The 15,506-nt window shown below is 41.3% G+C and overlaps 1 protein-coding gene across 1 annotated transcript in view; it reads left to right on the top strand.

The window, feature by feature from the left end:
* Window positions 1–15,506, top strand: part of agrn (agrin) — a 255,732-nt gene that overhangs the window by 155,383 nt on the left and 84,843 nt on the right. Inside the window, exons 7-8 of the mRNA XM_053483299.1 lie at window positions 9,613–9,837; window positions 10,802–11,008. Of these exons, the coding sequence (XP_053339274.1) occupies window positions 9,613–9,837; window positions 10,802–11,008 (432 nt within the window). The remainder of the gene's footprint in view (window positions 1–9,612; window positions 9,838–10,801; window positions 11,009–15,506) is intronic.

Genomic DNA, 15,506 nt, shown 5'->3' with positions numbered 1-15,506 from the left:
AAAAATGTCGATTTTTTTTTTCCTGTGTATGGGGGAAATTTAGTTTTTTTGATTTCCTCCAACCTCCATGAAACCTCTAGTTTGACTCTATGTATGACTGTTGTGCCCATCCAATGACCTGCATCTCATCCAAAGCGTATTCCCACCTCATACTCGGTTTTTCAAGGATAGCCTCTTTACATTTACATTACGGCATTTGGCAGATGGCGTATGCAGAGCAACTTACAATTTTTATCTCATTACACATCTGAGCAGTTGAGGGTTAAGGGCCTTGCTCAAGGGCGCAACAGTGGCAACTTGGTGGTCGTGGGGTTTGAACCTGGGCCCATTCGACCGGATTCCAACACCTTAACCACCCTGACCCCTGATATTATTCAGAATAGCATGATCAGACCAAATAAACTACTAAAGATAAATGATTAACAACCGATAACAATTGTGTTACAATTGAAGCTGAAATAAAGTATCAAAACATAGACTTTATTTATTTTGGTTTTCCTGTTTTAGACTGTGACCTGCGGTTTTGCAAGTACATTTCAACAGAGTTAAAATTGGAGAGTAGGACTGCTTTGAAAACTGCATGGAAGATTTCAAATAAATCATTCTCTCCTGAGCGACAGCTCACTCCTACCTCCCCTCAATCACTGTCTGAATTTCTTCATTATTCATTCTTTCATAAAAGTCTTTCGTGTTGAGTTGAAGCTTTTGAGTCATGATTGTAGAACGACTTTCTGTTCGTGAAAGAGCCCTCAGCCACTTTGGACCATCTAATGACATCTCCCAGACATCTCCCTGAGCTCTTAGACTTGTCAGTGTACTTGCTTTTACTTCTCTCAGACGTATTAGATTTATTATATTTAATGCGTCTTACCTTGCCGGCATCTGTGGTTCAGCATGTCTTCGTTTAAGATAATTCATCCGAGCAGACTGCTGTGGCAGCGGGTCAAAGCAGCAGCAGTTACTTTAGGTCAAGACCTGTTCTCTTCCTGAATAGCCCATCGTCTGGTAAAAAAAGAACCAGCAGACGTTTCTGGGATTGGTGTTACAGGTCTCATAGGAAATAATGTATTGTGTACATTTCTTTATTGATTTATTCTGTTGCTAGCTTTTGGTGTGTTGGTCATTATCCTCGCCAATTATTTTTACATGAAGTTCACTTTCTTTCGCTTTCTTTCGAAAAAAGGAAGGAAGAAAAAAAGGTCAGCCATGTAAACACTTGATCTAATCATTTCTTTGTTTTTAGAATAAATATATTCTTTCTGCACATGTTTGCCCCACAATAAGTGATGCGACAAGTTTCCCTGAGGGCCACTGATTCTGATCCGTAAACTCTGTAAGAAGTACCACGTAACCAATCATACTGTAATACAGAAGGGGAGATTTGTCTGAAAAATTACAATGCCTAACCTACTGTGACCTTAAAGTTTGTAGAAAAAAACTTCCTCTTTTGTTACATCGCTGGCAGGTTAAACCCTTCACTGTGGCCAGTTTTATTTTCTGTAAGTTAATGACTAACTACGGAGTCAAGACCAACAGAACTAAATAAAACTAAATGGAAAACAAATGGTATAAAGTAGAGCCTTGGGCGGATTTCTTAGCTCTAGCCCAGTGTGTGGCTATCATTGATAGCCATGTCATATTTTAGATGTTATGTAGGATTTTATGAATTTATCCAAGCCGGTTCTCTAATCCAGAATGAAGAGAATAAAAGCCTGAGTAGTTCCTATCTGGTGTTTAATTAATTTGAAATACTAACAAATTTCTCACTTCATTTCTTTAACTCATTTCTCTCAATATACAGTGGGGCAAAAAAGTATTTAGTCAACCACCAATTGTGCAAGTTCTCCCACTTAAAAAGAGGAGAGAGGCCTGTAATTTTCATCACAGGTATACCTCAACTATAAGAGACAAAATAAGGAAAAAAATCAGAAAATCACATTGTAGGATTTTTAAAGATTTTTTTTGCAAATTATGGTAGAAAATAAGTACTTGGTCACCTCCAAACAAGCAAGATTTCTGGCTCTCACAGACCTGTAACTTCTTCTTTAAGAGGCTCCTCTGTCCTCCACTTGTCACCTGTATTAATGGCATCTGTTATCAGTATAAAAGACGCCTGTTCACAACCTCAAACAGTCACACTCCAAACTCCACTATGGCCAAGACCAAAGAGCTGTCGAAAAACACCAGAAACAAAATTGTAGACCTGCACCAGACTGGGGAGACTGAACCTGCGATAGGTAAGCAGCTTGGTGTAAAGAAATCAACTGTGGGAGCAATTATTAGAAAATGGAAGACAAACAAGACCACTGATAATCTTCCTCGATCTGGGGCTCCAAGCATGATCTCACCCTAGTGGGGTCAAAGTGATCACAAGAAAAAACTGTGAGCAAAAATCCCAGAACCACACGGGGGGACCTAGTGAATGACCTGCAGAGAGCTGGGACCAAAGTAACAAAGGCTACCATCAGTAACACACTGCACCGCCAGGGACTCAAATCTTGCAGTGCCACCAGACTATCCCCCTGCTTAAGCCAGTAATGTCCAGACCTGTCTGAAGTTTGCTGGAGAGCATTTGGATGATCCAGAAGAGGATTGGGAGTATGTCAAATGGTCAGATGAAACTTTTGCATTTTGGAGTTGCATCCAAAGAACACCATACCTACTGTGAAGCATGGGGGTGGAAACATCGTGATTTGGGGCTGATTTTTTGCAAAGGGACCAGAACCACTGATTTTGAGTAAAACCCTCCTTCATTCAGCAAGGGCATTGAAGATGAAACGTGGCTGGGTCTTTTAGCATGACAATGATCCGCCCGGGCACCGCCCGAGCATTGAAGGAGTCGCTTTGTAAGAAGCATTTCAAGATCCTGGAGTGGCCTAGCCAGTCTCCAGAACTCAACCCCATAGAAAATCTTTGGAGGGAAAGTCTGTGTTGCCCAGCAACAGCCCCAAAACATCACTGCTCTAGAGGAGATCTGCATGGAGGAATGGGCCAAAATACCAGCAACAGTGTGTGAAAACCTTGTGAAGACTTACAGAAAATGTTTGACTTCTCTCATTGCCAACAAAGGGTATATAACAAAGTATTGAGATGAAATTTGGTTATTGACCAAATACTTATTTTCCGCCATAATTTGCAATTAAATTCTTCAAAAATCCTACAATGTGATTTTCTGTTTTTCCTTTTCTTTTTTTGTCTCTCATAGTTGAGGTATACCTATGATGAACATTACAGGCCTCTCTCATCTTTTTAAGTGGGAGAACTTGCACAATTGGTGGCTGGCTAAATACGTTTTTACCCCGCTGTATTTTCAAAATGAAAAGCATCTTGCCTTGAATTGAGTGATTTATTAATGCATTTACTAAATAATAAGTATTTGTTTGTGTCCTTGCAAGGTAAAAACACCAGAAATAAATATGATTCTTTTTCAGAACATTTTAAATAGAAATTCTAGTCATGCTATCTGTATCGGGTTTCTTCACGCTTTTAGTCTAGAGTTGGGTGACATTGAGATGTTCTCTGTGGTGTTGCAGTAAACAGAGAGCAGTCATCTCCTTAAATAATGGCCCCCTGGCAGACAGGTCATGATGATTGCTCTGGCCCCTCAAGGGCGAGTATAATCAATGTCTTAGTGATTCCATGGCGAATGCTTCACCTCATGGCCCCTGAGATGCATAACGTCCCTCGAACTAGCAGTCCTTAATCTGTCTCCGGCATTTCTGAGCCCCAGTGTCAGATATACAAGCATTTATACACTCAAAATAACACATATTGATTACATATATTCAGTAATAACTGTTAAAAATCACATGACCTGTAATCCCTGCTTTTTGTCCTTTTTGCATTTTGGTATTGAACATGGTTTCAAGTAGACAAAGAGATTTTTTCCAGTCTTAATGTGACCTTGTGTACTGTAAGAAGATGCCCTCCCCAGGGTGTTTCTCCGCTGCATCCAGATCTGCTTAGTTCTGCGGTTGGTTCAGCAGTAGTTAATTTAAACAGACACTAAAACAGTGGGTTTGGCAGAGGAGTTGAACAAAGGAAGTTTGATTAAAGTAAAAAATGCTTTATCTAAGAGCTATTGGGGGAGCTTTAAGATTAACTTGTTAAAGAAATTGTAAAATATCGGACCTTTAAGATCGCTTATCTTTAGTGTAAGGGTGTAAAGCCCTTTATTTACATTCCTATTTACGTTAATGTACAAAACGTCTCTAACTAGCACTGCTAGTTCCTCATAATAGCCAGCAGGTGGCGATATTCCATTTTCAAATACTACGCACCACTTGGGTTATGTACCACAGCGTCTTGCAGAAATGTAGTGAAATAAAAAGTACAGCTATTTGCTGTATGATGTGCAGTAGTGGAGTATACTGTAAGTATCCTCTAATAAAACTACTCAAGTGCAGTAATAAAGCTCTGCTGGGTCAGTGGTTAGGACTCTGGAGTCCTAAAGGGAAGTCTATGAGCTCAAAATCTGCGACTCACAAGGGCATTACAGATTTAATTTCTTATATTTTTATAGGTGTGCAACAGGCCTATAATCATTAATATTGCGTCCAGATAAGGTCTGGTACTGGTACAGACACACTTTGGATTCACTTATTACCCGCAGATTCATATCTAATGACTTTGACAAATAAAAACTAGCTAAGAAACAAGAAATGCTGGATGAAAACTGCGTGGTATACTGTCTTACCCTGCCTTACCAGCTTTAAAAACTCAATTCACATCAGCCGTCTTACCTGAAGGGAGGGCTTGATCACATTTTCCTCAGGGTTCGGTGTCATGGCTGTGAGTCACTCACAGAGCAGACATAAAACCTGTTAGGATCTAGATGCAAGGTAGTGGTGTTATTAAAACTGACAGGCTTCTTTAAAAAATATATAATCCGTTATGATTTGCGTCCTTCCTACACGCGTTAGCAGTCAAAGCTGTTATTCATTTGATTAGAGAGTATCGCAAAACAGTATTTTGGCTTTCCAAATGGCTTTTCTCAGACCATTGCCTGTCTCCTTACAACGATTTTTGTCATTTAAATGAGTTGGTGCTTTTTACCATTTTCAGATATGTGTGTTAACGCAAGGTTAGGAGCATATTAAGGGGGGGACGTGAATGATGTTATAAAGTCGTGAGTTTTAAGTATCTGCACTTGAGTTTTTCTTTCTCGTAAATCCAAGTTTAAACAATGTGTTTTTAGCATTACTACTGTACATATCACGCTGTATCAAAAGAGTTCATGGCTGTGCAGGAAACAGAATTAACGTGGTCTCATGGACATTTACAGGTTAAACGGTTTTGTTCACATTTTGCAGTTTTTAATTAATGTATTTATTTTATTTCGCATAATTCTATGTGGGGGGCATAATTAGGCTAAATGGTGTTCCCATTTTGGCCATCGCGTGTGAATGAGTGTTTGTGATAGACCACATCCAGGGTGTACCCCGCTTTGTGCCCAGGGTCTCCTGGGATAGGCTTCAGGCCCCCCGCGACCCTGTATACACTATAATGCGGCATAGACAATGAGTAAGTGAGTAACTCTATGTCTGCTTGTTATTATTGGCTTTTAGAAAGTAACCTAGTAGTAAAAGTTAAAATTATACAGTATAAGTGATCACTATTTCTCTGATTGTTACATCCACTAGGGGTGCTACACTGCAATGCTGTTCAGCTCTCTAACACATGACCCACTGACAGCCATGTCGGATTTAGGTTATTAACTGGGATGTGAGGCATTCTTTCACAATGTGTGATTTTCGTCTTTATTTGCAAATTCACAGATAATGTTAAAGTAATTAACATTCATAAGACAAAAACTGTAGGATTTACATCACATTATTCTTCCCGATTTCAGTTGGACTGCGGCATTGTTAAGTGTAAAAATGTCTGCTTTAGATGATTCATTGCCCTTAAGCATTTGTGTATCTTTACCGCCTCTCGTCCTTGAACATTGGTAACCCTCCACTGCTCGGTTGTATCCTGTCTCGACAATAAGTGGCTCTGAATAAAAGTGTCAACCATACGAGTAAATGGAAACGCTGGGTTTCAGGGTCTTCATACTTAAGGGAAATAAACAGCACTCATTGTGCCTTAGTATTTGGATGTTCATGGACATCCATGTATAGGTTTTTTTTGTACAACACTCCCAGTCTTTTTGATTAAATAATACTTTTGCCTGTCTGGCTTGTTTCCTGTTAAAGTCCATCGCAAACGTGTGCCTTTTTCCTGATTTAGCCATGAAAAGGATTTTTTCTGTAAAAGCCATCCCTAAAGGCTACCTCGAAATATATATATGTATAAACAGTATATATATATTTACAGTGTGTGTGTGTGTATATATATATACTGTATATACTGTAGTGCAGAAATCTTGAGTCACCTGTTTTAATTAATCTAATTAAATCAAATGATGTAGATTTAATTAAAGGAACTGGAATAAATGTTTTCTGAGACAGGCTGCAAAAAGCCTAAAGATGCAATAAAAAAATTGGTTGTTTATTTAACAATTTAGGCAGCGTCCTCATTTCCCCTCTCATCTGTTTCAACCTCTTAACATTCAGCATCATTATCTGTCTGATTATCTGTCATCATCTGCACCTGTTTCTTTTAATGTTAGAATGAATCATAGGTGGTATGGTGATGTAGTGGTTATCAATGTAACTTTGCACCTCCGGGGTCAGAAGTTCGACAAACCCTACCTCAAGTGTGTGTGCGTGGAGCTTGCTGAGTGTCCTCTGGGGATGCTGGTTTCTCTCTCACAGATTGGGCTAATTGGTGTTTCTAAATTGCGTGTAATGAGTGTGTGTGTGTGTGTGTGTGTGTGTGTGTGTGTGTGTGTGTGTGTGTGTTTTGCAATGGACTAGCGCCCTGATCTAGGGTGTATCCTGTCTTGTGGCCCGGGTCCCCTGGAACAGGCTCCAGGCTTCTCACAACCCTGTATAGGATATACGGTATAAAAAATAAAAAATAAAAAGATTGGGTGACTCTCTGTATGGCTTAACGACCAAAAAAAAGCACTCCTCGCAATCTGGTTGGGTACAGGGACTGACTGAAAATGAGAGCCAAAAAAGTCCTTCAGGAAGCCTGGAGAACTATTCCTCAAGGCTACATTAAAAATACAAGAAAGTTTGGGTCTTTGGAAGCAAAAAATGAAGAAATGATGGACGGCTCATGACTTTTGCAAGATTTTTTTTTCTGTATGAGTTAAAATGTTTGAAAGATATTTATTTAAAAAGTTTTAATTTCCATTAAGTATGAAGGCTGAATATAAGAAAACATCTCTCACAGCCCAAACGAATGACGAATGATGCAGATTGTTGAACCACTTCAATTCCAGAATGCTCCTGGCTGTATGTTAACTTGAATAAACAGTGGTTATAAATATTACTCATGCAGTACACCAGTAGGACTCGGCTACGCCTGGTTCATTACGCCGGGGTTGTGCTAATCGAGCAGCTGGAGCAGCCTAAACTTGGACGCAGAGACATTGGCTAGCACATGTTCGTTTAATAAGAGGTAATGGTTTTTGCAGCAATTATGGCTAGCTCATGTAGCTTGGTGTTCCTGGAGATCACATTATGAGAAGCTCGTTGGTCAGAGTAAATGTTTTCCTCCCACATGGTCCACTCCATTCCACTGTTCATTTACACATCTCTGACCTGGCGCTGGCTTTTTATGTCCTTTTGTGCTCTTTTTCCTCATTCTGTCTCAGACTCGGCGCCTCTATATGCAGGATTGTCATCTTTAATCCACAGCTTTGGAATCTGCCTGCTTCTTTGTCTTTAATTTGCTCCCTTTTTATACCCATGCTTTTCCCTTCTCGTCTATGCTCATTGTCTCTTCTTTTCTGTCTCTCTTTGTTCTTGCTTTGGTTTAATCTTTATTCCTCCAGTTCTCTGCCCATTTTCTCGTTGCTTGCCTTCTCGCTCTTTCTTCCTCCTGATGTGTATGACTTGCTCACAGCTTGGCATTGTTCTAATGTGCGACAGCCACTGTGATGTCCTTTGTCTTTTCTCCGTGTCGAAAAGTGTGGAGGCAGGCGAGACTGTCACGCTTATTTCAATAAGGCACATGGCATTTCCATTACTATTAAACGTGATGCTGGCAGGGCGTGGCTCAGCCCCACGGCCAGTGCGCCGGCGTTGATTCCCTCTCACCCGTCAGTGCTCGCACGTCACCTGTCAGTCACACATTCTTCTCAACAAAATGACACGTCACAGACAACAGACACTGACAATTAGGACTTTCAGAGAGGGAATTAATTATAGCGATTTTACACCCACAAGTGTACAGCAGATTGGTGTTTTAACATTTAGCTGGTCGTGTGGAAATACGAATCATTTAAGGGGTTTGAACCAAAACTCGTTCACGGTGATAGATAGTTTTGCGAGATTCTTTCATTCAACACCAGTAAGCGGATTATTCTATTATTCGGGGTTGCACTGGGCATGACATGGGACATGGGATTGGATCATATTTAATGTAGGAAGTTTGCCTTTGAAAAAAAAAAAAAAAACTTTTAAGACAAACACTTTGGTTCCATTTAAAACTTTAAGCCTCCTATGCTTCTGAAAGTCTTTCATTCAGAGAAACAAAGAAGTAGAGGTTAGCACTGTAGCCTGGTGCGTCCAGGGTCGAGGGTTTGATTCCTCGGGTCTGCGTGCAAGGAACGCATGTTCTCTACGTTCTCTGGTGGGTTTCCTCTGGGTGCTCTAGTTTCCTTTCACAGTCCGAAGACATGTTAATTCAGGTTAGGTTAATTTGACACTCCCAAATTGCCTGTAGTGTGCACTGCTATGGATTGGTATCCTGTCCAGGGTGTACATCACCTCATGCCCAAAGTCACCTGGAATAGGCTCCAGGTCCCCACAACCCTTTTCAGGATAAGCGATTAAAAGATGAATGAATGGTTTCTCATCATGCATCTTGATAATGGAGGCACAAAGCTAAATTCTGTACTCACTTCTAACGTGTACGTGTGTGTGTGTGTGTGTGATGAACCTTATAAATGATCTTTGCCCCTGTATGAAGAAGATTCAAACAGGACCAACAAAAGACAGTTTTTTGCTTCCATTGTGGATTGAATTGTTTGATGATTTCATATTCTCTTTGTATTTCTGAAATCCTTTATGTTGCTTTGGCAGAGCTTATACAGTACATAGTGTGCCTCTTGTCAAGGCTGTCCAGAATGTTTTTTCATGGTATACAAACTGCACAAACCAGTTGAATTAGAATCATGGCCAACATTATGATGAAAACAATAATAACATGCTTTTCATTGTGTTCTCAGTGAATTGTATTATGAACTGTATTAGGTAATTATAGTTACTGAGTACTCTGTGTTGAGTTACTTGGTGGGGAAGAGCAAGATCATTCGTTTCATCGTTCCTTCACAGCAAGATGTTACATCCAATGGTTCATACTGTGTCTTAGAAATGTCCATGCAAAACAAAATCACGTAAAAAATGTCCAAGAGACTATAAAAGGCCCAGCGTTCCTCATTATAATGATAGTGTTAAAGCAGATACTGTCCTGTCAAGCGTCCTGAGCATCACTTTGGTTTAATGTGTTCTAGAGGAAGCTTTCACCTTCTTTCTCTCTCTGTGTCCCACTCAGATCCATGCCGGATGCACCGGAACAGCCTGAACGTATTGTGCGCGTACGACGCACAGACCCAAAAGACTAAGACCCTGTCCCCGCCATCAGCGTGTCCGCCCAGCTCCGAGCAACTGTGTGCCAGCGATGGGAGGAACTACAACACCGAGTGCCTGATGGAGCGTACGGCTCTGCAGAAGGAGCGCCAGCTAAAGAAGGTTCACTCAGGCCCCTGCAAGAAGCAAGGTTAGTGGCAAAAACGCCTGCAGGTTTATTTTTTCAAGAATACGGCCTACGGCAGCATCGGATTTATTTTCTCACGGGTTGCGTCGAGGTGCAGGCTTCGGACAAATTAAGTTGGGTTAGCAGCACTGTCATGCCTGCACGATACCAATCTCCACAAATCCAATTTGCCTGTTGGGTGCTGGCAGGTGTATTGTGGCTGCCATGGATCCGCGGCTGTGATGAAAAGATTCTCGGAGCCACCCCGCGACACCCCGCAACCCTGCGCATAAAACAAGCGCGCCGGATTCTGTGTACAGTAGGTTATTATTTATGCGCAAAAGTTAGTCCCAGGCCCGTGTGAAACGGAGGCGTCGTGTCTGAGCTTCTGCCGTCCAACTGGCAAGTGTAAAGGAGTACTTGTGTGCGTGGGTTTGTATGAATATTTATTTGCGTTAGTATTTGTGCATCCATGTACTAAATCTTTGGATCCAATTAACTCGGAAGCTTTCTAACTGGAAGCTGATCCGGGCAAGTTTCGAAGAAGAACTCCCCGAAGAGAGCTCATTAGTATGTACAGAACGTCGCATCCTTAAAATCAGGTTGGCTAATGCAATCAAACGTAAATCAAGCTCCGGCTTGTACAATAACATAATAAGTCCTATTTTTCTTCTTCTTCTTCTTCTCGAGTCCATCAAAGGATGCTGTAATTATTATGCCGTTTAGCATCACTGTGACAGCTCACCGTGACTCTGAATGGAAAATAAAAACGATTCAGATCAATCTAAATGAAATTAGATAATTGATTAAAATAATCAGGTGTGGTAATTAATTCCAAACCACTAAGTGAGTCAATTTCAGCTGTCTGATTGTGACAGAGTTGAAAGCGTAGGGAGTATCAGTGAGTCTTGATTAGCATGAAACATGTTAGCCTTACTTGGACTTGTGTGTATGTGTGTGTGTGTGTGTGTGTATATGATTTCCCCAGAGGAATGCCAGGAGGAGTGTAAGTTCAGCGCTGTGTGCTTGTTGGAGCACGGAAGGGCACGCTGCTCCTGCGAGCCAATCCGCTGTGACGGCACCTACACCCCTGTGTGCGGCGACGACGGCCACACGTACCCGAACGATTGCGAGAGGAGACGTGCCGAGTGCCTGACCCAAACCACCATCCGCAGCAAACAGCAAGGGCCCTGTGGTAAGTGGAAAATAAAAAGTTTTATAAAGTTGTTTTATGGAAACAAGCGTTTGTGTGTGTGTGTTTTGTCTGATCGGTGAGTGTATATGTTCTTGTTATGTCTGTTCGTCTGTTGTCGTATTAAACACCACTGTGCAAACAGAAAGGTACTCATTTTTCATCAGTGTCCTCATCTGAGACATGAAACCCAGAATTCATGTGTACATCATGGCCGCCACGTCATGCCGCCAGTGCCAGTCTATCACCCCACACCACCCTTTCATTCCTCTCTGTCCGTTTGCTTCAGATGTCCTTGTCGGCTGTCTTTAAAGTGTCTTTTTTTCTGTTCCAGTGTCTCTCTGTGTCTCTGTGTCTGTCTTTTTCCGCGTGATGTCAGGGCTGCCGCTGGACTCGCCGCTCATTGCAAGCTCAACCTTTGACCTCTCTTAAGTGGACTCTGACCTGTAGGTCTCCATCCTGTGGCCTTAAAAAGGCTGGTTGGGTGATGTAACTCAGTGCTAGCCATCCCTCATTCCCCCAATCCCTTTATCCCTTCCTCTGGAATTGGACAGCTTTTTCCTTATTTTTTTTTCGGTTCGTGAAGTCCTGATCCTGTGACCTTTATCTTGAATCCTGCATGGCAAAAAAAAAAAAAAAAGCATGCAGGCGTTACTGTCATTGTGGCCCTATCAAGCTTGGCATATGCTGTACTTAGTGTGCATACACTAACTACACATACAGCTTTATCCTTTTCTAACACACAAACACACCCTGAGTTCTTGTGACAGTTGCTCTAAGAGAACCTCCATTCCTGTCTCTTTTTCTTTTTTTTCCCCCTCTCTCCCTGATATAACTTGGTATGTATGAGTCATTAGCATTGTTTTCGCGTCTTCTTGAGAAGATGAATAAATTATTGCGGCAACTGGTAAAGCACTTATGCATTTTTCTGTAGTTTATTCTTTCTGATGAAGTAAGTGGTTCAGTCCTCTGACGGTTTTGCCAGCAGCCAGTTACAGTATGCCTTAACCCCCCCTCCCCCCCCCACCTCTTACTTATGAAATGTTCATCTTTTGCATACGGCTCAACAAACACCTCTTGGATTTAATTAAACATCAAAAGCTTTGTGAGTTGTGCAGCTGAGGCAGGCTGTTCAGTTTTAGTGCAAGGGAGGATGGTAGGCACCCAGAGGAGGACTGCCTTGAGCTCTGGACACCTCCAGCCAGTTTGATGTTTAATTAGAGAGCACCTCGTCGCGTGGCTTTCCTTGCCCGCCCTTTTCCTCCCTGTCTCGTTAGGTCTGTTAGGTCTGTTCCTGAGCCGTAGCATGTGAGAACGTAGCTCTGTTCCTCTGACAGGGTGCCAGTGATGGTCGTGCTGTTTTCAACCCAATCAAACGATCTCAGCCATCAAGACCGGTTCAGTTTAACCACCAAAACGGTGCTGATCTAAGGCTTAGGACCAGGGGGATAGGGACAAACCTATTTTGTTGCCATGACAATAAGTTGATCAAGCTTTTTTTTTTTTTTTTTCATTTTCTTTTCCCATGACAGGCTTTAAAGTCGGTTTGTAGAGTTACTTTTTTTAACAAGACTTAGAGCTCCCCCAAAATGTGTGTGCTAACGCTGTAGCTGAAATACTCCTCATACAACAAATAATTTTCATATCTCAAACTCCATTTGTTTTTCACTCTTTCTTTAAATATGCTGTTTCATTATCTATGTAAATGATCTACCACTGAGCCACGCCCTGCCAGATACCAACTGCGGCAGGCCGGAGCAACAAGCTGGGGTATTTTTATGTGACATCACATTTGGGGGAAAGTCTAATCAGCTTGTGTAAAACCTGGTCCGAATAAAAAGGGATGTATTCATCTTTTAATGAATGTGTTTAACACTGGAGAGCCATCTGAATGTCTAAAAAATAAATCCAAAGTGATTTTTGCATAGTTTGTTTGGCTTTAAAGGAGACCTATTATGCCAAATTCACTTCTTAGTCATATTTAGACACTAAAATGGATCGTGTACTGTTTGTATGTGTGTACTGTACACATCCCCTGCTCTTTGTCCTTTCTCCAACTCTTAAACTGCTGATTAGAGATTTGATATGATTTCTTCCCTATTGTGACCTCATGTAAGAAGAGCCCCTCCCCTGCTTATTGCTTAGCTCTGCTGTTCACTGAGGGGTGTGGCTCAGCAGTAGCTCATTTACATAGACACTGAAACAACATGTTTGGAAGAGGAGAGAAACAGAAGGAGTGTAAGGTATGAAAAATGCTATATCTGAGGCTTATTTCAGCAGGAGTGTTCAGCGCACACACACACACACACACACACACACACACTCTGTGGGAAATCTGAGACCTGTATTAACGTGTTAAAAATAGTGAAATAAGGGACTTTTAAATGGATACATGTATTGATTAAGACACTCTTTAGCATTAAAATAACATGAGTTGTGATTTAATTTTATAAAGCAGCATAGCAGCTGTATCACATGTAGCACTGACAGGGCTCTTTGTTAGATCCTAACCTACAGTGTTCATTGGGTTGGGTTCTATTAGGGCATCATTTAGGACCCATGTAAACTGTGAACACCCAGCCTTTTTAAAGAAGATGACCTAAAGTCCTTCTACGTCTAGTCTGAGATACCTTATATTAATAATATTATTAGTTTGCACCAATATATTCAATAATCTATAATCTAATTAAAGTAATATCTTGGTGGTTGCAGAATGTTTTATAAATGTTAGCCCTAGCAAACTGGCAGCCCTGTCATTTCCCACTTTCTTGACTGAATGTTCATAGAGCAAGCATGGGGCAGCATGATACCTGGCTTAATGGGCCTTCATTAGAGCTTGCTGTAGTTTTTATTTTTACATGGGCGAGCTGGCAATGCAACAAGGTGAGTGAATCTACTTAATAAACAGACTATATCTGTAGCTTGTGTAGATGCTGAATGATGCAACTTTGAAAGTAAGATATGTTAGAGTGTAAATACCCTCCTTCATCTTTTTTAAAGCTGTTTACAAGTAAACTCCCACGTCTGATTTACGTAACGGGTCAGGTCTTAAACCAGTGCAAAGAAAGCAACATGATAAAAGTTGTACCAATCATATCCATGGACAAGTGAGAACTTTGTTGAAATGTTCCTAGAATGTTATTAAGCAACGTTCTCAGAACCTACAAATATAGTCCTTAAAGCATTACACAAAACTTCTTCGTATAACTTCCCAGAACATTTTTGCTCAAACTTTACCACGACATATTTCGAACGTTCCCAGAACATTACGCAGAAAATAGGGACTCCCAGAAAACTGGACAGTTCTAGGAACCAAAAAAACTGTTTCTGGAGCAATGGGGAGCATCTCAATTGACCCCTTGTCACATTCTGATCAATAGCACAGACATAGTTAGGTAGTGTTTGTCTGTGTGTGTGTGTGTGTGTGTATATGTGTGTGTGTGTGTAGTGGTAGTCACAGAACCTCCACTCACTTTAAAAGCATGTCACTGTTGATCTAAGTTCCTGCCGTCGTCTCGCCGCTTGCCGCGGCCCTGAGAGAGCCGGTGTGGACACTGTGGAAAAGGGAGACGGCTTGGGGATTTGGGGGTGGCGGATGTTGTGGTGATTGTTGATCCATTAAAGCATGCAAGGTCAGCGAAAAGAGCCCGGGCTTTGGCTGTACCACACGAGAGTGTGTTTTATTCTCCACTAGCTACCTGATGCGCGGCTTGGCAGAAAGGTAATATTAGAAGGCTTTTTACACTTCAGTGTCTGCGCCCTGGACACATAGATAAACTTAAAAAATTGTCACGTCAAGGGCTTTCACAAAGAGACCTGGGCATAAAGAGCGAGAAAGAAAGAGAGAAAATGCCATGATGCTGTGTCAGAACTGTCAGCAGCCCAGAATGCACAGTCTCATTCTGTTCCATTGTAATACGAGGGCAGGTCAAGCCTCTGTCTCCATCAGAGAGAGTGAGAAAGAGAGATATGGAGAAAGACCACGCTGAGCCTTTTGTGGCCCTGATGCTTTTACACTCGGACAATATTCTCACCATGATACAGTACATACATAGCAATCTTTTTTCCCGCACACGCACACTTCGAGTGGTCTATTTTTAGCCCCAAACGCACACACACGCACACACACGCACACACACACACCCATTGGGCCATTTGGACCAAAACTTCAGTCTGCTCTTCAAGCATGAGAGCTGTTCTCAAACGTAGGTGATATCCAGGGAACCGATCTCGGATGGAAACGGTGGTCTAGAGTTCACCATGCAAAAAGACAAAAAGAAAAGAAACACAAGTGAAAGAAAATAAATGCCTATAATAAAGGATTAATATGACCTATAATGTAATGCACATATTACAGTACATATTTATCTAGCATTTTTTTACACAAGAGTATATATTGTTTAGAAATAATAGATTGATTTAATAAATATAACCGATCTTTTAAGTGAATAACAATAGATAATATATTTTTATCGCACCCTCGCGTGATTTTATTATTTTC

This window comes from Clarias gariepinus, chromosome 22, assembly GCF_024256425.1.
Source record: "Clarias gariepinus isolate MV-2021 ecotype Netherlands chromosome 22, CGAR_prim_01v2, whole genome shotgun sequence".
Lineage (NCBI taxonomy): Eukaryota > Metazoa > Chordata > Actinopteri > Siluriformes > Clariidae > Clarias > Clarias gariepinus.
This window is presented reverse-complemented; position numbering and strand designations above follow the sequence as displayed.